The sequence below is a fragment of the Osmia lignaria genome, chromosome 5 (assembly GCF_051020975.1).
Source record: "Osmia lignaria lignaria isolate PbOS001 chromosome 5, iyOsmLign1, whole genome shotgun sequence".
NCBI lineage: Eukaryota > Metazoa > Arthropoda > Insecta > Hymenoptera > Megachilidae > Osmia > Osmia lignaria.
Genome location: NC_135036.1, coordinates 10,112,894 through 10,140,260, shown reverse-complemented (window position 1 = coordinate 10,140,260; position 27,367 = coordinate 10,112,894). Strand labels below are relative to the sequence as shown.

The window sequence follows — 27,367 nt, the reverse complement described above, 5'->3', positions numbered from 1 at the left end:
CGAGTTTTCGCGTCGTACCGAAATTTCATAAAAATCGTCGTCTGTCGGAAAACTGCCTCTTTTCCTGATAACTAAAGCACTAGGAAGTTCAAAGAACGGTAATGCACCGAACAGACTGCGACTGTTCCTTTGAAATTTCAATACGATCTACAAAGAACCCACGTCAAATATTTTCACGATTTTCAGACTTCGTATCGAAATTTCATAAAAATTGACGCCTGTCGGGGACACCTTTTGTTCGGTGACTGAAATATTAGAATGCGTGAAGCGGATCGCGACTGTTCGCGTTAAATTTCTATCCGATCAAAGAGCGGGTAACCAGGAGTTTTTGATCGCGCTCAAGTTTACCGTGTCTATAAAGTGTCCATTCGATACTCGAGCAATCTTTTCTTTGCTCCCGACGTTATTTACTCGTAGCTCTAAAGAGACCGCTCTATTTGCCCCTTTGAAATGGTATTAACGGAGCAAATGAGAATGATCTCGGTATCCTACGGATGCTTTTCGAACTACGTACACACTGTATACACACTGGCTGATACGCATCCACGTTTGTGTAGACCTATATATATAGAACGCGTGCCAAAGGAAACGGGTGAATCGCTTTGAATTAGCAGATGCTCGTCGCGATAAACCACTAACTGGAAGAAACACCGTGCGCGATGCAAGCTTCTCATCTAGATCGACGCTCCAATGTCTTGCCGTTTGAATTAAACGAAAACCATTCGTAGCCAAATGATTTTTAAACGAGTCAAACGACTTTAAAGCATACGAAATTGCGTTCAGCTGCATATTCACCAAGTCTGGTCCGCGTTTCTTTTTCTTTAAATGTCGCGAACGCCCTTTTGCAAAAACGCGAAATCGAAGGAAATACGAAGAGGGTTTTCGAACACGAATTACCATACATCCACTTTAACGACTTGTTTGCGAACGACAAGAAGCGCAATGTCAAATATTTGCGCGTGGAAAACTTCACGAGAGGTGTTCAACCCTTGTTTTCTCTCTATTTTTTTTTTTTTTTTTTTTTTTTTTAAGTAGGCACCAATCGGCGCGACGGCCGAAAAAGGAACGACGAATCGAATAACCAGCTCCTACGTTCATCAATATTTTCGTATAATATAGGAATACATTACGTTACCCACCGTCGTTCTTGGATGAAATTAGAACGACACGAAAGCGGGTTTAATTAAACCCATGAAGTTTCATTGTACGAGTTAATTAATTCATGTCCAATGAAATTCAAATCGTTCCTTCGATATTGTTCACGCAGCATCGTTACGGAATATTCGTAATTGGATTTAAATATTCGATCGTACCTGTTCGTATATTATGACAAGAGAAAGATTTTTCAACATCTCGTCGAGTATCGAGCGGACCCGCGCGGTCGATTGACCGACGGAGATACGTTCGAAAGGATTTGATCCGGTACGTTAAATCAGGATGATTCGACGATAGTTGACGCGTTTTATTATTTGAAGCGAATTGTACGTTATTACCCTGAGCAGGTACGTGACACGATGAGCTCGGTTTCCCACGTGGCCTACTCGAGTAAGCCGACCTCCGTGCTGCAAGATTCAATACTTGCCTGGATTTCCAGCACGTTCGCTGTACTCGACAATCTCGTTCCCTCGGAATTCTCACCATCCGGCCCATTTTTACGTCCGACGAATCGAAACTTTCCAACATACCTACACCTGTCTTATTATCTGTCCGTGTTTGTCGGATCGTAACCCGTCTCGTAAACACCGATACGCTTCTTTTCTCGTCCCTTTACACCCAGCGCCCATTCAACGCTGCCATCAGTTTCCTCCATGGATTTTACACGATCATTCGATACGTATTTAACGGTGCATACACGAGAAAGATTTATGAACGTACTATTCTAAACTGACGCGGACGATAGTCCATTAATCAAACGAGATACTTGAGAATTGAATTTTTTTTTACAGGATCCTTCGCCACCAAGAATGCTCGATAACGTGTCGTTATAGTGGATGGAACTCGATAGAACTTTGTCCATCGTTTCGATTGGAATAAACGTTAATATTTGACGAAATGTTGTTGTTCGCCGGATTTGAAATTAAAATCAGCCAGCGAAGCAGGAAAACGAAGGTGTCAAAAATGTATCTCGCAAGGGTTAGGTAGAAGAGGATAGAGGGGTGAAAGGGGTTTCGTGTTTTCACAGTGTACTTACGTTCCAGTGTTCCAGTTCAAGGGGCGAACGCTTTGTTTTCTGATAAACGTGACCTTCGCGGTGAACATCGTCACAGACGTATGCATTATGTATATTTCGTCTAGGACGTATATTCGTGCACTTGATTATCGATCATCCACTCTTCGCGTGTGTCCGCGCCATACGTTACCAGGCTCTGTCAACATTTACGTAGCAGAACGTTCGAATTTAGCACGCGACTCAACCTTCCTCCCCATCATTTCGCTGCCATCCTTTTCGAGCCACTTTAATCCCCGGCTGTGTCCGTTAATCGACTCCGGGTCCGTGCATCTGAATATTTCACCGGCCGAGAAGCCGACCAGCCTTCAATTCGGAGGGCTCTTTTATCAATCCCGTCCTCCAGTTAAACCATCTAATTCGATTCCCCTGCAAATTCGACGATTCAATCGTAGACGCGTTTAAACGTTTTCCACCTTTTCGAAGAAACATCACGTTTTCAGCAGGGTAAACGAAGGGAAAAGGGCATCCGCGAACCGCGTTTTGACGTCGATCGAACAAGATCGACTCGATTCGGTTAATTGCTTTCGAGACCGTGGAACTTTAAAAGGACCGTTTTATCGACGATCCGATCTTTTCTCTCGTATTTCGTACGAACTGATAGCCCGACAAACGTTGCGACCGATCCTTTCAACGAGACATTTTGTATTAAGAAGAAAAAGACATCTCTCGGTAACCATTGTTGTCTGTAAAGCGTTTGTTTGCTCGGACCTCGGCACACTCGGGGAGGGAGAATTTTTTCAATAAAGAGCTCCGACGGATTCGTTAAGAGGAAAGGTTAACGAAGCCGGTGAGATAGTTTCGGTATAATGCTTGACATCTACTACTGCGAGGGTAATCGATCTGTTGCGGTTGAAAAAGAAACAAACCCAACGACCACCACTAACTTTAATGACACATTCTTGCCGAGGGTAATACGAAAATGCGCCCGACAGAATGATCGATGCGTTCCACTGAATTTTTGCATCTTCTTTACCCATCGATTTCACCTAGCCTCCGGCGATCGACGAAGTTCGCCGTCGATGCTGGAAAACTACAAGTTTCTTGCTAATATCGGAAGACCGTACAAATTATTATTGTCGAGGGGATTAAGGGCTTCGAATTAGCTCGATGAAACTTTGAACGCAACTTTGTTCGAATATATCCTATGGCTACGTTGCTAAAGTAAATGGCAAACAATCGATGATTGTCTCTGAAAGATCATTATTTTTTCAAATCCATTTCGCGTAAAATCGAACAATACTTCTTTTTTATTAAAGTGCTTCCTCCGTAACGACAGTTTTACCACGCGTCGCGAACACCCCGGAAAAATGGGGAACCGTGCAGAAGGAAAACACGAACCTTCCATTAAAGAATGCTTTAACGTTGCTAAATCTGTACGAATGCTAGCATTTCGGCCGCTGAACCGACTACTTTAACATTTCCACGTTCGATCATTAGGGGCAGAAAATAAAGGATAAACCTGAAGAGATATGGAAGAAAGCGCATCCGGTCGACGTTCCAATTAGCTACTATCTTTCTTTCATTCTCTTTTTCTTTCTGGTGGATCAGGAAATTGGTGAAAAACGAAAACACGTGTTCTAGAATCTTGAACCGCGTTAACGGTAAACGTTTAAACGTTTTCGATGTTTCACTTGAATGTCGCAATTCAGCTTCACCGCAGGGTGGAAACAATGCGAACGAGTGGTCGCATTTCGAACGGAAAACAACTGCTTTCACCGGTTCTTGCGTCGTCGTTTCCCCACTCGAAAAGTAGAACGCCTAACCCCGGAGCAAGCTGATCCAGTTTCTCGCGACTCATCCGTAACGTCGATCAACCGGCTAAACGTATGTACATTTGCGCCCAATGCCAACAGATTGGCAAAGACTCGTCGAAATGGAAGATGAAACGTTCTTATTCGGACGTAGAGGAAACGTAACGATTGCAATTTTTCTTCGGCACGCGTTTAAAAAGAGGAGAGGAGAAGAGAGGAGAGTCGATGGCGTCAAGAAGGGTGGCAGTGTTATCGGCACGCGAGTTTAAACCCGGCCTAGCACTTTCGATGTTTCTTCGTGTTCCACGGTAGTTTGCCCCATAAGGTGAAAGCGAACGACCTTCTCGACTCGAAAGTAAAGTCCATCGATCAAGCGATGAACCGAAGGAAACACGCTAGCGTACTCGCTATCAACAGCCGACGTCAGCGGCGCACAACCGCCGATTATTCCAGGCCGAGACTCACGGTCACCAACGGCTAGCGTGTTACTAGCTAGTAGCTGGTTGCGATACAACCAACCAGAATTATGTTACTATGCCAAGGCCCAACCTTGTCGCGACATGGCCACCGATGAATACTGTATGAGACTTTATTACTTCCACTGCTAGACCAGACTATTTGCCTCTTTCATTCGCCTACCTTTTCCTTCGCCTGTGTTCCTTTCACCAGCCACCCTTCGTCGCGTCGACTTTCGTCGAAAGTAAGAGTAACAGCCCTGCCCTACCTTCCCCTATTTCGTTTTCCTTTCTTTCCCGATGGCGTGACTCTTTCGCGCCACGCCATTCCCACCCAGGGACATTAACAACGACAATTTACCCTCGTTGAAGTTCGCCAAAGGAAGTCGAATATTTGCCGCGTTTACTTCAACAACGAATCGCGTATTGCGTTTATTAAGACGAAAACGTCGCCTCGCGAAACTGATCGATCCACCCGCAACCGTATCCTTCGCGTTAATATTTCAACCGAGGAACGAGAAAAAGGAGAGTCCGCGTTACGTATAATCCAATTTTCCACCCCCTATCAATTCGTACGTTCCAATTTGCGATTTGTTTTTAATCAAACTCGCAAGTAAAATTGTCGCGACACTTTTGAAGTAGCCGAGAATATTTATTAAAATTCCCGGGACGTTTTAATAAATTCTATCGCGACACGCCGACTGTATTCTTCCCTTTTTTCATCAACGACGCCAGCAGCGACGTGAAAATACCGAGTAATTTTTCCAGCTATTGAAATATCTCGGGCCGTATTTTTCACCGAATTTTCTTGTCATAAAAGGGAATCTCGCGTTTCGATCGCGATGACGATCAATTAACCGATTGAAAGCGCAAGAACCGAGAGGAGAATCGTCCGAGTGCACCTTCTCTGAAGTTACAGCTGGTTAACCCTATCAACGCCCGAATGTTGGACGTTAACCAATGCTACTTCGAAACCTGACAGACTGACACGGTCCATCAAGCTGACTCTCTGACCGTTGGGTGTAAATCGGTGGTCCTTCTGAAGCCAGTCGGCCGACCAACTGGGTTATCGATCCACCAGCAAGGCTTATCTCGTATCCTCTGCCGATCTTCATCCCTGGATCTCGGGCCTAAACGATTCTACCTCCTTCTCGATCGATTGCGTTCGTTAACAGTTATTGGTCGAGCCAACATTACACGAGGCAAACTCGTTAAACGTTGACGGATCAGCCGAGAAATCCCTTTCCCGGAAATTAACTGCGTTTAAGCAACGATTTCCGTTCTTTCGAAACTCGTGAGGGTCAAAGGATAAAAGTTTCGGCGATGGAAGGTGGAGAAAGCAGTCCCGAATTAAAGCTACCGAAAGATTCCCTAAAGGCGAACGAACCCAATGTCCAACGTATACGACACGGATCTTGTTGTCCTACGATTTCTTCCCGGGAAGATAAAACGAAAGAAACTGGTCGCGTTACGGTAGTCGATTCAACTGGGAACGAAGATTTGTCGGAAGAAAAGGGAAAAAGTAGGGACGGAGAAACTGACAAGGGCCCGGGGAATCTCGTTTGCGATAAGAAAAGCAAACGGAAAAAATTAGCTGGAAACGAGTTAGCGGTAGAAAGAACGGCAAAATCTCTTTGCGAAATTCTATTATAACCACCCTCGAACAACCTTGCTTTCCGCTCTAACGATGATCGAGCGTTATTGTCAAAGTTGAATCGATTAAAGCACGGCTGCGTTGCAGCTGTCTTCTGAAAAGCTCTGCTTCCATCTGTTGAATATGAAGCGTCTACTTTTCAGACGTAACTTTACCAACGAATGTCGTTTCTTAATCCAAACAAACTTGACTGTAAGAATCTTCGTGGTAAGACGAGCGCGTCAAAAACGGGGACGAAAGGGAGAAAAAAAAAAAGAAAAGAGCGGTCGAAATGTTCTCAACGACGAGATAGAGTAAACTCTGGCAAGAGGGTGAATTTGCCGAGAAGGACAAGGGAATCGAGTGTACCGTTACAAACGAGGAAGAAGCTTTTAAAGAAACTAGCAAAGGAACTCGACCGCTGCGAGTTTCGAAAGAAAAAGATGAGAAAGGGCTACGAAAAAGTGAGCTGAATTATTAAAGAAGCTATTAAAAACGCGAGGTAACCGGGCAAAGGAGACTGGCGGAATAGTGGAAGAAAGTAGAGTCGGAAAACAGCTAATTGGTCAGATAGGGAGGCACCACTTACACGCGAAAAAAAAGTTGGAAAATTTCAGACGAAAGCTAACGAAAAATCATTCGAGCATTTCCCGTTCCACCATTACCTCCCTGGATCGTTTGTTAATTACCTCTTTGCGTAATTAACTCTGTAACAGTAGCTAATTACCTGCGCTCCGTTTGACCATCCCGACCGCAAGAACTTACACGTCAGGTCTGTATTCGGTAACGTGTCGGTGCACTAAATTAACGCAGGTGCAAATGATAAGAAACACCTTCCACGTGTTTCTGTTATTAGTCATCGGGTTAATAAGTACTCTATACTATTTTCGAAGATCTTCCAACTTGGCAAACACAGTTTCGAATCGGTCGATGAGATGCGGGCTGAAGATACACGTTAACTTAGCGAGTAGGCGATATGTTTAATTTGCTAATGCTTCTTTCCTGCAACGTTTCGAATATTTGGCAACTGCTGTTAATTACTTCGCGCAGAGGTGGCAAACGAAACTCTGACGCGAACTCGACCAACCTTCGACTCTGTGTCGAAAATGGTGATATCCTTAATACAAATCGGTGCACTGCGCACGAAGAGAAAAATGATAATACACAGGCTTAACGAGATGATCCAAGACACGTTACCGTTTGAAACAAGTGTCTTCTGGAAGGAACGATGTCATCCGTAGTAAGGGGAGCGTTATCGGCAGCTGGTGCTATTGTAATTGGGCACTTAAGGTTTAGAGGTTCCAGACACTTAACTTTACGATCATCCAAAGTTCATCGACTCGAGTGTTCCGGTCAAGTACGATCTTCGAGCAAACTGATCTGAAACTTCTATCCCTTCTCGTCCTCTTTCTTCTTACTCTCCTCTTCAACTACTTACGACTTGCGCCCTTCGAGAAGGGTCCACCCCCCCTCCACCCCACCAGACGTTTCTCGCTGAACTTTATTCTCGATTATTAACTAGGCAAAATAACGAGTCGATCGTTACGAAAGTAAATTCTCTTGCTCGTTTCAATCTCGATCGTTTTCTAATAATTACTCCTTGCAGAGATTACAAAGTTGTGTCTCGAAGCTGGTTACGCTTATCGATCGGATTTCCCGAGTTTTGCATGAAACATCAGCGTTAGCAAATGAGTATAGCCGAACTAACTTGTTAGCAACGGCACTGGCAGAATTTGATCGTAGTAAGTAGTATTACTCGATAACTGGTCAGACAGAGCCGGTCGCAATCTACCGAGCACTTAGCTTTAATGAAAGAACTTCGTTAGAGTGTTCGCCGGGAAAAAAAGCTGTAAAATATCCTGAAAACGAGTTTCTTAATACCTTCGATGTATAGCGTGTCGTAGGATCGTGTGAAAGTTATGAAAAAAAAAAAGGTAAAGTTCAAGTTATTTTTACCTTGCCATATTTTCTCCCTCTTTTCCTACTCTTTTCATTTTTAACGAAAATCCACGCGCGTGGTTTATCTAAACTTTCTCTGGTTTGCACAGGTAATATAAAACACGTTTTCTAAAGCTTGCCGCGAGCAAATGGAATACGTAACGTAGATTCGCAAAGTAGGAGAAACGATCCGTTTCCTTCGATTTAAAGGAACGTTAATCAAATTGCGAGAAAAATATCGTCGGAAGAAATTTCTTAGCGAATTAAACTTACCCTGAGAATTTATCGGCGATCGACGACATTCCGATGAATATCAAGCACGACAGGAAGAAATAACGTTGAACGAGAGGAGCAACATTTTTATTTACCCGTTTACCGCAAAACTAATCTGAAAATTGATGCCGTTCGACCTACTTTCAAAATTACCTTCGCTTCTGGAATTCTCTTCTTTATTATTTCACCCGGTTTCGTTGACCTTCGCGTCACCGTTATCAGCTTCTGACAACATTTCCCAGCTCGCGTACAGCGTCTCGCGAATTTTTTTCCTCCCTCAATAAATAAGAAGAGCGCTGGTTCCGCACCAACGCCGAAACGTCGAGAACTTTTGATTGCTTCTTCGCAAAATATTTGTTCGATATTTCGATCTCAAACAAAAGAAGGGAGCGAGAATGTGGGAAACGACTTTCTTTCTTCCATAAGAAACCATTTTTGTACAAACAATATAGACCGCCGCGAGTTGTTTAGCTTACAGTGGAAATGTTAGCTCTGCCAGAGTTCGATTCTCCCACTCTGAAACCAGTTGCTTCGTACTGGAATTAGTATACCAACTTCCGACTAAGTAGACGAAGAGGCAAAGTATGAATAGGAATGGTGAACTATGGTAAACGAGTCCGTGCGACTGGTTCGCTCCTGTTAGCGTTTAATTACCAACTAGCGATTCTCGTTTGTCGTTTATAAAAGAATAGCGATTTAGATCGAACGAAAAACACGTGTGTTGGTTTTCGTCACTCGATTAACTCTCGTCGAATTGTCCTGTGTAATTTAACGATAACGATCTCTTTCGCGACAGAAGAATTGCACGAATGTGGAAATCACGGTTTTCTGTTGCAGGTTCAGCGGGTGGATGTCATCGGTCGTTTGGTGGATCGCGTCCGGTCAATGGGAGACAACAACCACCGTCGAGAGCCGAAGCGAGAACGATGAATGTCACGAGATAGTAGATCGATGAAACGTTGTTTGTTACGCTTTTCAAAGTTTAAGCAACCTTCGTTGTTGTTCCGTTCGACGCGTTGTATTTCGATATTTCCGTTTTGTTGGTAACGCGTTTGTCCGCGGCGTTCTTTCCTTTTTAAGGATCGCCGGTAAACTGGAATTGAACAAAGTCTCGTCGAGGAGTCGTTTCCGTCGGTTGCAGCCGAGAGACAAGTTTGCAGATAGAATGGAAAGGAAGTTGCGATCGGACGAGTTCGAACCGACGAAGAAACGCGAGCGTATGAAATACGTGGACGGTGCTGGTCGAACGATATTCCTCGGGAAACGATAAGCCAATTGAAAGGAGAAAAGAAGAAACCCTGGCGAAAGGATAACGAGATGAAGAATAAAAGATGTTGCAGACGCGACGACGTGGACGCGGTTGAAACCCTAACATCGATCGATTAGAATGAAATCGTGCGAGTACGCGTCAATCGCACGTGCACGTTGGAAAAATCGAGCCAAGGGAAACGGTTACTGTTGTTGTTGCTGCTGTTGTTATTGTTGTTGTTAACGAGAGGAGGGAAGTGACAGGAACCCGTACAGCCGATTCGACGCAGTCAATTAAAGCTCGACTCTATTAAATTTAAGCATCGACAAGCGGAACGCGTTCGATCGCACCACTCGCACAATGAGATAATAGGAGAACCGGTGGCAAGATTACCGCGAGCGAGTAGTAATCGAAAGGGTGCCCGGCCGGTATAATAAAGCCAATTAAAAGTGTCAATCGATAATCGATAGATCGTCGCCGCTTTCACGATAGTGGTTCGGAAAGTAAAAGAAAGAGGAAGAGGATGGCTACGAATCCAAGAAGACGTCGACAGCGATGCTGGCGTGGTCTGTTCGCGACCGCATACCTCTGCGCTTTCCTCCTCTGGCTGAACGGAATTTTCAGCTGCGCCGCTCAAAAACCGATCAATCTAGGCGGCGTGAAGAGGCGAGACGTTTACATCGCCGGATTCTTCCCGTACGGTAGCCACGTGCCCGAGAGCCACATAGGTCGAGGCGTAATGCCCTCGGTGAAGCTCGCCGTCGATCACATCAACGAGGACACCACCGTACTGAGAAACTATCGGCTGCACATGTGGTGGAACGATACAGAGGTGAGTACTTTTCTTTTATACATTTCTCGAACCTCGTCGAAGAATCGAACGAGCACCAGCTGTTTCCCTCGATGACCTCTTGGAAAATTGATCATCCTCGAGGGTCGTTGTTTGCGATATTATCCTTGGAATCGCATCGATTGCTTAATTATCAAGATGGATCGGAGGAGGTAAAAAATTGAAAGGCGGCAATTTGTAGTTTACGGATGAGAAAGGTCGCGTGTAAAAAAAAGGGGTAAGAGTAAAAAGGGACCGAGGTATTCGGGGCTAATTTACGAGGGTGCGTATTTTATTCCATTTTGCGGTTTTAACTTATTTTTGTTACGCGAGACAGAGCGGAGGCAGTGCGCCGGGTCGCGCCTCTGCCAGTAGTAAGAGTAGCGGCAGTAGTAGAGATCGGAGATAAGTCAGACGCGTGGGGGAAAAATGAGCGTAGAATCGTTTCGTCGCGTTTGATTTTCGACGAACAATTTCCCTCTAATAACTCCATCAATCTGCCAGTTGAATTGATACCGTTCAAATTGACCTCGGAACGTAACCTTACTCGTTTAATTTATTTTTGTTTTACATATTCATCAGATTCGTTCGCGGTGCACCGAGCATTACCGGAAAACGTATTATGCATGAATTCTCTGTAAAATCAATTTATTCGTTATCGTGCTGGCCGCGACCGGTTTACACGTTGCATGCAAAAATATCAGCTCGAATAACGGTCGCAATTTATTCTCCGTGTGTTTCACCTAGACCGCGCGATACCATCAACCGTGAAAAGTGACAGTCAAAATTACGCAAACATTATAAATCTCGCTGTTCTCGCTTCGAGGATGAAATTTGCCGAAGGGAAATTTCGAAGGGAACGTTCTTTTACGTACGAGGTTTTCATTTAACGCGTATCAAGAACAGCTGCTCGTAACTTTACGTTTCTTCGAACGTGAAACCACAGTGAACGCTGCACCGATGGACATATTCGGTTATATAAAACGGTGTCGTTTGCATACCCTCCTGAAAATGTAATCCACCGCGAAACGATTGCGAACGCTTCGTTCGTTTCTATCATCATCTCCATTAGCGCGAAAAGAAACGCGTAACCACGGCAATTCTAATACGATTTGTCCATCGACCCGATAATTTATCCACCACCTGGGAAGAAACGATCTTCCGATTGGTAGAAGCGTCGAAATTGGCACCGCGTATCGAAGATCCGTACCAATGGAAATGCGGTTTGGCTTCTTCGATTGAAAGGTCGACGTGGCTCCGTTCTTAATATTCTACCGAGGCCAATACTCGGTTACGATGGTGGCAATCAATTTTTTAAATTTCATCCCCCTCGCTCGACGTATCGAAAACGTCCATGCGAACTAAACGTGACACTTGGCTTTTTAAGGATATGGGTCAGTAGGTCTCGAAGAACTGTGCTTCATAAAATAGTAGCAAAAGTAAGGGTGGCAGGGGAGGAAAATAACGTTTCATTTCGAACGAAAATATCGTTCCACTGTTTTTATTCGATCCGTTCTGTAATCGAACAGGATGACCGTAACGAAATTTTTGAATAAATTTCAGAAAGAAGTGGAACATTCTTCCCTCTGACTGATATAAATGGCACAAATAGCGTACTTCTCTGGCGAATATAATGCACGACTGAAATCAAATGAAACAACAGAATTTCTTTGAAACGTTACCTCTCAAGCACGGAAACATCCGTTGTCTTTCATCCGAGAGGTTTGGAACGGGGAACGAAATACTCTCGTTCGAACTGTTAACTTTGAGTGGTAAATATTAACAGGTCGCGTCTGAACGAAGCTTCTCGTGGAAGAGTTTAAGCGATTTCGGATAAAAGGGAGCTCGAGTGTTCCGATCGTTTATTGCTTTTTAAAGGGAAATTATAGGTTGGAGAAGAGGAAAATTGTACGGGTTCGGCCACGAAAGGCCCGAGTCGATAAACTTTCGCCGTCTCTGCTTGAAAATAATCGACGCTTTCCGGATAATGATGTTAATCGATATAAAAAAAGGAAGAGCACTTAACGCTTCGTGCCTCGTCGAGAGTTTACCGTGTCGTTTAAGTCCGTCGACGTTGTTTTCTCCGATATAATTCGTTAATCCCGAATTTCTCAAAACCTTTTCCACTCTCGAAACTCCTTCCACGCGATCGAACTCTGTTTCAATTTCAGCCTCGACGCGTTTTTAGCCTTGTCGTATAAATCGCACGACGACACGTTAATTAACCCGAGATTTTCGCTGCCCGTTTATTTTTCCAGCGGACAAACCGAGGCGGTTGCTTCTCCACGAACCCTGGAAAGAGTCTATAGAAAACGTTCTATAAATCAGTTTCAGCGAATCCAACGATTTGCAAATTGTACGAGAAGAAAAACACGAAACTTGCTTCTTTCCTGTTTGCAAGACGAAACGGGGGAGGAAAAAGCCGGGACCGATTCGCCTCGAAAGTTTCATCCGTTTCGATTCGTTCCGCTCATTTTTGCACCGATCTCTTCAACGAGGAAAAAGTGTAATTTCGTCGTTATCGTTTCGTTCGTGGTTCCATTTATTTCGATCTCGTTCCCTTTGCACCGACGATCCTTCGACTGTCGGTCAAAGACGAGCTATTCGACCAAAGAAAACCCGATTCACCGCGAATCGCTAACGAGACGATGTTTCCCGCAACATTTTTATCGTTTTTTAAAATCGTTCAGAACTTTGTCGCGTTTGGGAAATTGATCGAATAAATGCTGCCGCGAAGAAAAAGTATCGAAATGCATCGTTCGCGTTCTTCCGTAATATCGTCGTTAAAACCGCGTGAAAGGAACGCTTCAGAGAAAGAGGTGGACTATAAATAACTCGTCTCGTATCTGAAATCAATGGCTTTACACTAAAACATAGTTGAACGTAATTGAAATAATACTTGATCCAGATTATTACTTGTTATCGATCGTTCGAGGTTCCGAAGAGGGGAACGAAAGAAGAATCTCCTCCGTTTATTCAATAAATTCCATCGGGTGTACATGGAACGGAACATCGGGGATATTTCAAAAATCGTATTCGCCTTGGTCGTAAATAGACATTTACGGATTGAAACGTTGAACGAGATAGATTATTGTACGGGATGAATCAGCGGTTTCCGAGAAACCGCGTTTCCTGTTTGATCGAAGATAAGAAGGTAAAAGAATGGTTCGTTCTCGTAAAGGCTGATTCCCTCGGAGATACGAGAATTCTATTTGCGATCGATTTTTCTCGAAATTGTTTACATCATCCCTCCGTTATTTATCACCGATTTAATTGCTCTCTCAAACGTATTCCCTCGTTCAAACGATTTCTCTGTTACAAGGATGAACAAGAAACCGTATCGAAGATTTTTACAACGTTTCACATTTCCAATATCACCCCGTTTCAAAACGTTGAATACGTAAACGAACGATAGGATGGTTTGCGAGCAATAAACAAATTTATTACGTAGATCGAACGTACCGATACGTTCCGGGACATTAAATTTAATATTTTAAAGCGATATCAATGATTTTAAACGATTACCCAGCCGTGGAGGCGAACGAACCGGGCGGATAGTCAGAGAGAAAACGGCATGGAAAAGGGAAAATGGATTTCAATTATCGGCAGGGTATTACGTTTGTTTTTGGTAACGTGGAAAATCAACGGTGACCTGGCCAGGCCGGGAAATTTATATCACGATCCAGTTTTACGGCAGAGACGTACGGTCGAACGGGAAAAGTCAAACGTTATCGAACGGCGGCTAACTTTTCGAGTGGAAGAGGTAAATGAATCGCGTCTCGTTCGCTGAGCGTTCGTGCATAAACACCGTGTCTAATTTTCAATTTATCCACGAGATCCGAACGATTTTCACCCGTCGCATCGTTCGAGCTAGCTTTCCATCCGAGTAGAAATTCAGCATTTAAATAATTCTTTTTTATATGATTTTTGATCGAGAACCTTGGCGACCCTTCTCCTACAATTGGATCAACAAAAGGAAATTCGTGGAACGCTGCAAGTTTGACGCGAAACCGATATTCCATTAAGGTGAAATACCTCGAAGCTTTCGCACCGCGAACTGCGAGATCGATTTGGCTGGACGGTAATAGTAGTTTGCCCCACGTGGTGCATTGAAAAACGTTTTCCCGTATTCGGCTATTCTAAACCCTATTACCTTTGCGCTCCATTAATTTCCGAGAAAATTGAAGAGAATTACGTCGGGAACATTGTTAAAGTTGTACCGTTGCGTTACACACGGGAGCGTGGCGAGAACGTTTAAAAATTTCACCATTCCGTTCAGCCAGAAAACTTGACCCCATTGTTTCTTACAATTTTTGTCCGTTCTACGTGGACCGCATTCGCGATCGAGAGAAAAGTATTTCCACACGATTCGATCGAGAATTCATTTTCACGTAGCCAACGATCTGCCCTCGACGCGACGGCAAGAAGCTTTTATTAAATTCGACGAAAGCCGCAGAAATTCTTAGCGCCGGCCGAACTTGAAACTATTCGGGCCTGTTGGAAAATAAAAGCGGGATGGAATTTTCGGGGTAAACGCGAATGGCGTGGAGTCTAACCGTTTTACTTTTAGGAAGAGCAAACTTTGCGAAGGGTGGAAACGTTTGCGAATGCATAGCATCGTGACGAATCGCGGTCGGAAGCAAAGGTGGCGGCGAAGAGGAACGCAAGTTGGCTCGTGTGTCAGAAAGTTCGAAGACGTATCGCGAAGGACGGAGCGTAAAAACGCGAAGGAAACGGAGGGAAGATCGGTCCGAAAATGTTTCGGGGATGGATAGGAAGCAGAACGCGGCGAGGGTGATACGCGACGTGGAAGAAAAGGGGATCCCGGACGGTGCGAGGCGTGATCGATCCGCAGATAATCGCGACCCACAGCTTCGCCGACCAATAATAGCGGTGCGCCTATCGGAGAAGCTCGCCGAGCACCCTTGCCGATAACTTGTACCTTGGTTTCGCGAAACGGACCGAAATTCCCGAAGAGTTCACTTCACTTTTCACAGTTAATTCGTTTCTCCTCCATAGAGATCCAATTTTAATCAAACGTTAACAGAACGGAGTGTGGCGAAGGAAAAATGAAATAAACTGACTGCTCTGTTATGATTAATTTGGAAATAAAATTGATAAAGCGAGAAAATAAACAGGATAAGAAGGGCGATGGGGTGAACGGGAGGCAAAGGTGGAGCGACTGAAAGAGAGGGTAGAGGAGAAAGAGAGAGAGAGAGCTCACCTTGACTCAGTGGCTGTGCAGTATCGATCCGTCGGGTAAACTCGCTAATATAATTGTCTCTCCACCGCAAAAACTAACAGCCAGCTACGTAGCTGCGTCGGTAAAGCTACCTTTGCTAATTCGTTGCCGACGTTGAAATTCGTTAGCGACATTTACCTCCGGCCAGAGTGATTCGAGAGGAAAAGGAATTGACCGACTTTCCTCTCGGGTAAACTTTAATCGCTCGACAAACGGTGGCGCGAATTCTTGTTGCGAACGAAAATCCTTTGCTCCTGGCATTTAACTAACATCCGAGAATCGATCGCGATGCTTCAGAAAGTTTTCACGCGACGTTTAACGAAAGTGACCAGTTTATCCCCCCTTTAAGGAAGAAAAATGAAGAGGAAAGAGTCGTTTAAACGCGGTGAAGTTTACCCCCGGCAGAAATCAGTCTCGCCAGTTCGTAGGCGATTTCGCGAACGCGGTAGGAGCAAAAGAAAATTCACTTTACCGTTTCATAGTCGAAAGCTTAAAAAGTGTCCGGATTAAGTTAGGATTGGCTGGGACGGGAAAGAGCGTAAACACTGAGCGCGCGGACACGAAACGGCATCCGCGAACTGTATAAAAGCGTGCGCTTGCACTCTTTGGAAAGGAGAAAAAAAAGAAGAAAAAGAAAAGAGGAAAAATTCGTTGAAGGACCGATTCGGTGAAGCCGAGCTGTTCTCGCGTCGCTTCGGCTTAATACGGTTACCCTCCCCTTCGACCGTTTAATATTTCACGGATAAATTGCGATTGATTTTTCGATGAAAGAAAAACGAGGCGTTTTGAAATGCACGCGTGTTCGATTCGGGTGGGGGGAGGACTTGCATAGAAACGGGATGGAAGGCTGTAGTTGCAACAGCAACACAACAGCAATATAATTACGCGTCGCAGAGCTGGTAGAACTCGATCTGGACGCGCTTTACATGCATGCATGCATGCATGCATCCCGCGTATACCGTCGGTCAAAAGTTCGAGGCCGACTGGGCTTTACCGAGCTTCCGTAAGATAAATTGCCCCGTGTTTAGATCTATCGTCCTTCCAGCGTACACATACGAACCGCCAGCAAGCAACGAACGAACCGATTCTACCTATTTTACGAGCAACTTGGAGCCGAGTTACGGAAACGAGAACCAGTTACTCTCTTCTACCTTCTACGTAGTCCCTTCGCTTCGCCGTTTAATAAATAAAACGACCACTTTCGGACGCGATACACGGTTTAATGCGCGTCGCGTCGTTTATTCGAGAAACGGTTTTACATGGAAAATATTTGCGTAAAATATTAGTCGTCGGATGGTTTGGAAAACGGAGTGGAGCGAACGGTTTTTTGCATATTTTTAATTATCTTGCTCGTACTCCGTTCGTTCGGGTCTCGGAACGTTTTTCTGGGAGGAAAGCTTCATTATCGTGTCAAACGATATTGACGATCCGGTGCGGGGATGAAAATCGATTTCTAGCCCGTTGCAAAGTTTCGTGATATCGATAAGTCTCGCGACGAGAGTGGCATCCCGAACACAGACGTACTGACAATAAGTTTTCGTTGAAAAGTTATTCACAGAAGCCTGGGGACCGCGTCATTTCGTTGGGGGGGTGATAGGTTTGATCGAACGTTCGACAGGGGATTTCCTATTCCCCAGGGAGGTAGCAAAAAGCTATTCTTTTCATTCGGGACGAAGGCTACACACGCTAGAAAAGCTACCACGCGTATTCTTCCCTTTCAAGGGTCAAGTTGAAAACGCGTCCCTCTATGAAACGTTCTTGCCGAATCGTATACGTCTATACCGAAGATAGCCTTTTATATATTTCAATGGAAATCGAAATTACGCTTACGTCGCTAAGAGTCCTCCCGTTTACACGCTTTTCGCCGGACCCCATCGATTCAACGAGCCATGACCGAAGAAAACTCGACGCTCGATCAACTTGTGACAACTCGAGAAACTCGACGTCCATTCTTTGCGGGACAAATTTGCTCGAACGGTATAGATGGAAAAGGGATGCCGGGAAAATTTCAGGAAAATTCGTGCCCGCCTCGTAACGCGATTCTCATTAGCGACGACGGATCGAATACGTTTAATTATGAATTATTCGATTATTCCTTGGCCAAACGCGTTCCAGTATTTATTCGGGCGAATTCGCGTCCTCCATTTGTAACGAGCCCCTCTCGTAATATCGCTTATTATTTTCTGCCCTCGAATAAACAAATATCCTGTGTTTATCACAATTTCATTGCTCACGGAATCAACGATAATTAATTAATAGAATCGTCCAGCGAGTTTGACGAGAACGTATTGCGCGCGTTCGCAGATGGTCATTTTACCATTTTCAACGTCTCGTCGCCGGCTTTCCGTAAGTACTTTATAACTTCCCGTTACTCTTTCTCTACCTTTTTTCCTTTCCAACTTGTCCAATAACTTTTAGTTAACCCCGTTAGCAAGACGTTCGCTCCCTCCTCTTTGTTCTGCCGCTTTAATCTCCACGCTTGAAAGTCGTCGACGAAACGGTATAAAACTCGGCATGGTAATCTCTCACTTTTTCTCCCCGTTTCATTTCCCTTTCGTGAAACACTGCGGAAACCGCGTCGGGCTACTTTAATCATCGCAGGGTACGTCGATCGATCGCGTAACTCGAAATTGCCTGATTTGATCGCGAGTGTATGTACTTTGGGAGAGGTACAGTGTCTTTGGATCTGTCGCACGCTAATCGAGACTCGATGCCATGCCGTGCCGTTCCGTTCTCTCTCGTTGTTATTTTCTTCGTCAATGTTGGCGCACCGGTGTTATATCCGTTAATGTATTTGCGATTAATTAAGTTGCAATCGATCGGCGTGTCGGAACACGTAGCCCCAGGGCCAGCGGTTATCAGCTGGAGGAGAAAGGGAAGAAAGCGAGCACGATCATTTCGAGCAATCACGGTCATTACGCGATGAAGCTAACGTAATTTCTTCCCAACGAAGATCTCTATCTCTTGGCTGCTTTGAACGAGTATCTTAGCCCCGGGAACGCCACGCTTTTTCTTCTTTTCTTTCTCTATTACCGTACATCCAATAATGTAACAATTACTTGAACTAATTGGATGTCGCACAATCATTCCACCGTTCTTAGTTCCTTCAGATGGTTCACTTTTATTCCGTTTCCTAACAACGTGGTGGCAATTAATCGTTTCAAAGGTTTTCGCTTAGACTGTCCTACGCGCACATCTAACATCCAGATATTTAAAAAACCGAATGAAAAGAGAATCTCGTTTCGATGGAATACAGTCACCGTTCAGTCGATAACGGCTGTAAAGATTTTCTTTGCAACACACATTGCTTTCCAGGCTTTTATTGTCCTTTCGAAGACACTTTTCTCCTCGCCGTTTATTCTTCGTCTTTCGAGCGGTTAAACGCGTATACCCAGGTAGAGATACAACAATGTGTATAAACGACAAGAAGCGATTATTATCGTACAGACTATAGACTCACCTTGCACGATATGATTTACGACCTGAATCTTTTAGAATAACCTTCCACGAATAAAACTACCACCAGCAGAGCGGCAACGACAGGGTTGCATTGTTGCTGTTTTAAAGTTTGACTCGTTCAAGGTATCCGATCAATTTGTAGTTCGAAGCTCGTTACCGAGTCGTTCTCCAGTTAAACGTAGCAGCAGCCTAGGCACGAAGCCGATCGAGCGACACAAAAACCTTTCGTATCATTATTCCAAAGGATTCGCCCGATGATTAACGATCCTTCGTGACTCGTTTGCCTAAGAACGTTCTTGCATTCGATGAAAAAGCTACGAGGAGCATCGATAGCCGGTGCTAATAAGATTTAAGCAAATAACTCTGCGAGTTGAGAAAGGTATAGCGATGGCCCGAACGCGTTTCAATCGTAAAATGGAAACTTTCGAGACGGTAACTCGTGGCGCACGACTACTTGAACGTTCGTGCGAGCCTTAAAAAGCGTCTGAAAGATCTTGAAACTTTTTCGAGAGTCTTGAAACGCGAAAATTCGTCAAGTAACACCGGTACGATAACTCGGAGACGAAGGTGTCCGCGAAGAAAATAATTACCTTACGCTTCGATCGAGGCTTCTTCGAGAAACTTAGCACGCTTTCGATTTCCGAAATGCAGAATCTGAAATTCCAAGTTCGACGGACGATTTATTCTAGCTAGAGACAGTTACGTGACTAAATCGTTGGAAAAGTTGCGACAATGAGCATCGAATGCCCGTAGCTAGCCTCTCGTTCAGTCTAGAACGATTATCCTTCTATCCCATCCTTTTACCTTTCGCGCAATGCCGTGGCCGGTCCTTCCGTTCGCTCGGAGTGAGATGTTTGCGATAGAATTTGAAAGTTCAACCCCGTCGAGGGTTTCGGTCCTTTCCAACCTCTCATCCACTTCACCCTTCGCTGTTATGTGCCGCTTTAACTCCACTCGTCCGTCTAGTTTCTCCACTCCTCTCTCCGCCATCCGGAAGCTGGATTTAAAGGGATGCTCGAAAGGAATCCTCTCGTTCGCTTTCCTCTCTGTTCTCCTCCTTTCTCTATCCAGGAGATCACTGCCACTGTCTCTCCGAGAGACTGCAGACTTGAAACCGAAGAATCCGTTTCGAACGCTCTGAATCGGAGAACGCGTTTAAACATCGCGATCGATTCAAAGGGTGCCCTGGTATTTTTATACTTTTTTTTCCATGAAATTGAACGGAAACACTGTTATCGAGCCGAATTCGTCTCGTTTTCGTATTTTCGATATCAAGCGAGCTAGGGAATTTACGAGATTCTAATTATTCCATTGCTCGTTAGATAATACAAATCCCTGGCTTTACGTTGGGATACCAGCTTTCCCAGCTATGCTACGTAATTATGGACATTTTAATTAACGAGCAAACTCAATTACGCTTGCCACGGTTACGGTATACTACATTTAACCGGTGCACCGTCGTGCAGTTTAAAGGTTAAAGCTCTTAAATGTTTCTTCCCTTCCGTAATCGATGTATCATGTATTCATGAAGAAGAGACAAAACGGTATAAAGGTTCTTTGAGAGAGGCGGTTTAAAGTAACGAGAAAATAGGAGTATCGAGGGAAGAACAGGTCGTAGGTAAAAGTACACCTGCAGGATGATACGCGAAACCCATTCGAGGAGAATATGTATAGAGAACATTATCTGGAAGCGTTATACGTTAACAGTGACGTACAGCCTTTATCGTGGTAACGTGACTCTCACGGAATAACGCCTTTTTGTCTTCGTCGAGCGAACGGACCTCCGGTTTTCTTTCTCCACCTTTCCAACTCGATATCTTTCGCCTCGAAAAATAATTTTCCTTCCGATGAAAAAAGAATTCTTTCCGCGAACAGCGTCGATTGATTCGGTTGATTCGCGTTTTCAAGGAGGGAACCAGGAGTTTCAACGATAAACCCGTGAACTGGGTAATTCGAGAAGCACTTGGTGGGATGTTGCCGGAAGTGGGTTTCTCGTTTCTACAAATCATCGAACAAAGAGGTTGGAAAAGAAAGTTGAAGTTTGGCCGTGACGTAAGTGGCGCGGCACGGAAAAGGAAAAAGGAAAAAAGAAAGGAAGGAGGAAAAAGTATCGCGACTCGGTACGCAAACTTGGCGAGTTTCGACTCGGATACGCGGTCAGGTCGGTCCTGGTAATTACCGAGCCTCCCTCCGGCACCGAGATAACGCTCGAGTCGACAATCGAGATCGTTTCGGGGTGGAAGTTGCGTTCGAAAGCACGAAACTTGCATTCCACCGTCCTACCGATTGTTCCCTAACTCGAGCAGGCCGAGTTGCAATTTGCTCGAGAAAAGATTCTTCCCGTAAGATCTCTTGTTTCAACTCTCCGCCGAACTTTGATCAATTTCGAGAACCGGGAGTAAGTATTTTCAATCAAAACCGTAGCGACAGCTACACCAGAGTAATCTCCGTTTCGTGTCAAACGCGTAAACGTGGAAGAGTAGGTTGGCTGCGGTAACTAAGAGAAATCCTAAAACAAAAGTTTCCGGGATCGATACGGATAACGGAACGTACCACGACGAATCGAAGAAACTGCTGGCCCTTTTCAGACGACCGTTACCAAACTTTCTAGCTTATTTTCTTGGCAACCCTCCGATTTTCTTCCCTACACTCGACCGCCGTATTACTTATTTTTCTACAATCGGAACAAGCTCCGAATAACGGCCGATATTGTAACCACAAATACACAGCCTGCTTAATTTCGCAATTTCAATATTTCTTTTCCCCATTTGTCGAAGTGTCGAAACAAAAAAGAAATACATAAGGTAGAAAAACAGGGAATAAAATAGCTGTAGCGAGAGAACGGCAAAGTGCATTCGATGAATACGGAACTAACGGTGCAGCTAGTGAATTTCCCTTCGTTAGAGAATTCCCTTTCAAAGCTGCTACCTAATGACAGGCTTTGTTCACGCAAAGAGAAGTATTTAACGCGTTCTTACGTTTCCCGCGACACCGGAACTTTTACACCTTCGCTTTTGTCTTTTCAATTTAAATAGGGGAAGAGATAATTACATCGTAGCCTTTGTCAAAGATTATTTTATCAACTAGTAATCTTGATCTGTCGTGTGTTCGAATCGAATGCAAAGCGCAAGGTGTCTTATACGAGGACGTTTATCCTCGAGTTCAAAGATTAGGCAAAGGGTAAGGAAACGAGGGGGAATGTAAAGGGCTTAGTTAGATAGAAGGGAATTGTATAAATGAGTGTACATGCACAAAGGCTGGCTGATTTCAATCGGTAACCAGCGTTGCCGAGCGCATCCAGCACGAACTCGTTTCCGAGAGTTAATTATCGGAATGCATCACGCTCCGCGTCGCTCAAACTTGCTTCATTTTTCTCCCGAGAGTATTACTATATACATGCATCGCTAATATAAACGGCATCGCGGTTTCCCTTTGCTTCGTTTACACGTAGAAATACGTTTAACGAACGGGTCACCGCACGCTAAAACGATCACCTTCCTCATCGACGACCTCCTTTTTCCTTTTCCTTTTCCTTTTCCTTTTCCTTTTCCTTTTCCTCTTCCTTTTCCTGCCCTATAAACGAATGCATACCGGCCACTTCCTACACGTTCGACTTTCTTTCCGCTATCGTTTCGATAGACGGTTCCCTGGAGATCCGACAACGAACGGCCAAGGAAAAGCTGCAAACCACAGACTTTTCCGAGAAAATTCGATAAAGCGCACGCGGCGCCGTTCGTCGCTGCATACTTTGCATGTATCGGACAACGGCTAGCTGCGCGAACACCTATCCAATATCCTCGTTTTACCGATAACCCAGCAAATCGATGATACCAGCTTATTATTCAAGCGTTATTCCTTTCGTCGTTACGCTGTTCAGGGAAAAGAAAAAACCGGAAAATATTTTTTTTCGCATTCATCTGGATATCAAAACAACCATGTATTTTTGTTTAAAACGCGACCACGTTGTAGCCACGACACATTTTCCTGGTGTACGTCTCCACTGGGAAATATGTACACACCTGTAACGAGTGGACACCTCGCTACAACGCATGTATGCGCCTGTTATCACCTAGCTTTTCTTTCGATTATAAAATAAAAAAAAAGCGATCGTTGTTTAAACTGTCGGTAAGATTATCCGCGATATCGCAAATAACTATTTCTCCGCGACAAACAATTCCCGTGATATTCGACGAAATGTGATTTCCAACCCCAACGCGAACGGCTGTTTTCACCCTCTTCGGAGCGCGCATGATTGCCGATAAAAAAAGAAGTTACGCGAAATATTTTGTCGAGTACTACATTCTGATAAAATAGTAGGAAAATTGTTGTGTATCGCTTAGGCGACGTTCCTCGTTAGCAGTTCCCGAATGGCACCTTTACTTTCCTATTTTATTATCTCAATAATATCGTATACTTGGCTGCCCCGACTCGATCGTCCAATTTTCTCGAACGCAATTCGACTAACGAGACCAGAGTACACCTACCGTTGTGTTTTCGGCTCGAATTCAGACCGATAACTGGAGCGTTATCGCATTCCATATTTCAGCAGCTCCTTTTTAAAATTCCTCCGCGCGTTCTCGCCCGCTCTGTATCGAACGCGATTCACCGTTTCCGTAGGAAAATTAAAAATCTTTGCGATAACCGACAACGCGGGCTTTCGATAGACCCTTTCTTTTCCTCTTTCACTTTGGATCAATATAAGAATAACGATAACGAACGGTAGAAAACAAACGATGTTTCGCGATACGGTATCTGGCTCGCTGACTTTCCTCGTATAACACATATTTCATTGCCGACGAGTTCTGGAACCGAGGTTAAAGTTCTCGCACGCAAGAGAAATGGTCGGTACATTTCGAGAAGTGGCCGAAGAGGCAAACGACCGCGAAGAGCGAGCTACTCGAAAGGATCTAAAACGTTCCTCGACCGAAAAGGGGATAATAAGAGGATGGCGCTCGTTGCCAACGCGTCTTCCAGAGAGCGCTCTTATAAATCGTCGCGAAACGCGTAATTTACTTAAATTATACAATAGGTCGCTTGACTCTCTCGCGATACCCAGCTCCGTTACCTATTACCACCGGTATCGATCGTTTCCGGTGATTACGCGTAAACGTATAGACACGTTACAGGTGTACAAACGTGCCACCGATGAGACGCATATATTACGCCTGCCGTTAGACTGATAACGCGACCAAATTTACCCAACGTGTTTGCTCGTACCGACGATGCGAAAAGTTTCCTCCGATAAGTTGTCGATGGATGGCCGCAAGTTTTGACGCGTTCGAAGAAAACTTTAACGCTGACAGGATGAGATAAATCGAATTAGCCGGAGTGGACCGGGATCGTGGTCCTCGATAGAGCGTCGCGATCAAAGAATTCCAAGTTTCGCCCCTCAAAGGAGGATCGTACAAACGCGAGCGTTGTATCGGAATCTCTGGAACAACGCTTATCCGCGCTGGCTGGAGAAGCCGGCCGCGATTAAAAGAAAAGATTTTGCCAACAAAAGGAAACAGCTATCGGGAAACAAAGGGGAGAATGTTTAGGTTGGAAACGATAGATATCGTACTGTAATAAATATCATTTTCTGCGAAGCCATGTTTTTCTTCCCTACTAAGTTTGACTACGCGAGACGAGATACATACATCTCGGTGATAGACGCTCGTCACCGGTTGAAAAGCAACGTCTCCGGAGATTGCTTCCATAGGTATACAGAGCTAGACACTCGTACACGAGTCACTCACCCTTATAGTTGTTCGTTAGTACTCGGCAGGAACGTAAGCGACAAGAGTCTTGGTCGCGTTTAAAGTCGATGTCCACTTAACCCCGATTCTTTGTCTGCTGTCTGTCAACGTGTCCACTTCACAGTTCATTCTTTTCCCACGACAATTAGACGAGATACGAATCTAGCGACACCGTATCTCACAATTCGTCGCTTGAACAAATTTCTTTTTCCCCCGCCCTTCGATCGAGAAGCAAGACTTTCGATCGTTCGTAAGAAATTTCAGAATCCTTTTAGCCCGTTAAGAGGTGCAAATGAAGAGCTTCGCGACGTTTGTTCTACGCTCAAAGTGGATTTTAACTCGGACCAGAGAGCAAAGTAAGACGCGGGCTGGCCGTCACTTTCGTTAGCTTTTCATCGGTGTTGTTTGCACTGGCTTCCCTTTTGCTTGCTCGAAAGAACAAGACCACCGGGTGCGAACGTTTAATCGCGCTTCTTATAGGTTCTTTAACGCGATCGTCGTCGATCGAAAATCGGGGGGGGGGGGGGGGGGGGGGAGAGGAGAAAAATGGAAGCAAGAAGAGAATGAAGTTCTCGTAAGGGAAGACCGTTAAATCGGGTTAATCGTTGACCCGATTGCCGCGTTGCTTCCAGCGTACGTTAGGCTAATTACGATATTCCGTTTAGTCGCCGTGCCACGATTTACTGGATTACACGGTCCAGCTGAAGCAGAGTCGATCTGCAAGAGTAGAATGTTTCGCGTCGTGAACACATATTCTACGGTTATCTACGTTGTCGCGTTGCGCTGAACACGGTTCACTGAAACGGAATCATTTTGTTTTTCCTTTTTTTACCTCGAGTTTACGAACTAGAGAAGCGCATCGAACTAGCGAGTGTATCTAAACGGAAAGGAAGAGATATCGTTAGAAGCGAGGCGGATAGTGCATCGCTTCGAGATCACGTTCCTTCGTTATGGGTGCTACGATCTCCAGAACTTTAACCAGTTATCTTCGCCAATCTCTCTCTCTCTTGCGACTAACTTTGAAACGCTACAAACATCCTATCTGCGAACCTTTACCCAGAAACTAACCATCGAACAGCGACAACGTCAGCGACAAAGACTTTCTACTCTAATTCATTTCCAATCGTCTCGTTTAAAAGGAAATTGTGTCGGTGTGTTTCGTGCCGCGCTAATTACACCACGGTCCCAATCGAAACGTTTAATTAAACTCCAATTATTACAGCTGGTCGAAATGATCGCGTTTTTCTTAGACAAAACACGAAAGTCTTTCGAACGCGGAAAATTAAGATTAAAATTGAAAGATTAAGAAATTTTCTCCCTTCAGCAACGTCGCAACAGCGATATCGAATTCGAGCGTGTGTCTTTTAGCTTAAAGCTGGTGTGCACCGACGGCCCTGCTAAAACACGCTCGTCCTATATACGTCCGGTGAGCATTAAGGACGTTATAGCGCAGGTAATTAGTCTCGGCGTCAATTAATATCGAGCGAGCGATTATATTTTGTCGTGCGGCAGACTTTCGCTTGCGCCGTGAAAGCCCGGGTAAATCGGACGACCGATCGTAAATGAACAACTAAAAGATGAACAACTCTCTTGAAGAAGTTGCACTTCGAAAGAATTGAAACGCAAACGAGGCATACGTTGTTGAACTTGCAGGATATAATCGATACGCAATTACATTATCGTTTTACCGGCAGGAAAGCGCTTGCTCTCACGATATAAGACGATTAAACGTCGAATTAATGGAGGACATGCAGGTAACGAGGGTTCGTCTTGAAATTACACCGTCGGAAGAAACAGGAAATCCGCTTTAATGTTATTGAATACGGTTGCTCGTTGGCAGCGAGCATAGAGCACGCGAGAAAAACTTAGCGCCGCGTCGAAACGAGTCGGTTAATGTTAATGGGACAAAAACGATCTGGATCGCGGAGCTTGCAAGGGAAAAAAATCACGTAACAACGTCGAATTCGCTTGTTTCCGATGAATCTTTACGAGGGAGGGAGAGTTTTTTTTTCTCGAACCGGGTAGTTTCGCGAGGAAGCGAGAGCTGACCGAACGAGGTACCCGGTTAGCAAGACCTCGATAGAAAAGCAATAACTCTAGCTGGTAGAAAATGACCGATAGGCAATCGACTATTGGATATCGAAGCGAGGATTCGGCGTGTAACTGCGCCGCTTGTCTCCTAGTAGGTCGGCCCGGCTAGCCTGGCCAGCTGGCTGCTCCGTTTATACTTCTGCCTTTGCTTTTGCCTCCACCTCTCTGCCACCGCTTCTGTAGGTAGTAACTTCGTAGATGTAGGTTGATTGCTTGCCCGATAGGGACGCGTCGCCTTCCTTCTTTCCTTCTGCCTTGCTTTACGATCAGGCAAAACTTCATTTTCGCCAGCCAGAAATCGTCCTCCTTTTATTTCCGACCGAGTCTTTTCCAGCCGGCTAGGCTGATTCGTTCCGAGCTATTTTCAAGAGTATCGAAAAATTTCGTCGCTTCGATTCTCATTACTTCCCTTATTTCTCCGACGATCGGTCAACGATGCGAAAGCACCGAAATATAATTGTTCAAAAGGATCGTTCAAA

The 27,367-nt window shown here is 44.7% G+C and overlaps 1 protein-coding gene across 2 annotated transcripts in view; it reads left to right on the top strand.

Moving 5' to 3' along the window:
• Window positions 1–27,367, top strand: part of GABA-B-R2 (gamma-aminobutyric acid type B receptor subunit 2) — a 63,769-nt gene that overhangs the window by 7,849 nt on the left and 28,553 nt on the right. For both annotated transcript variants that reach the window (XM_076688448.1, XM_034325777.2), the window contains exon 2: window positions 9,118–10,361. In XM_076688448.1, coding sequence (XP_076544563.1) covers window positions 10,053–10,361 — 309 coding nt within the window. In that variant the 5' untranslated portion in view covers window positions 9,118–10,052. The remainder of the gene's footprint in view (window positions 1–9,117; window positions 10,362–27,367) is intronic.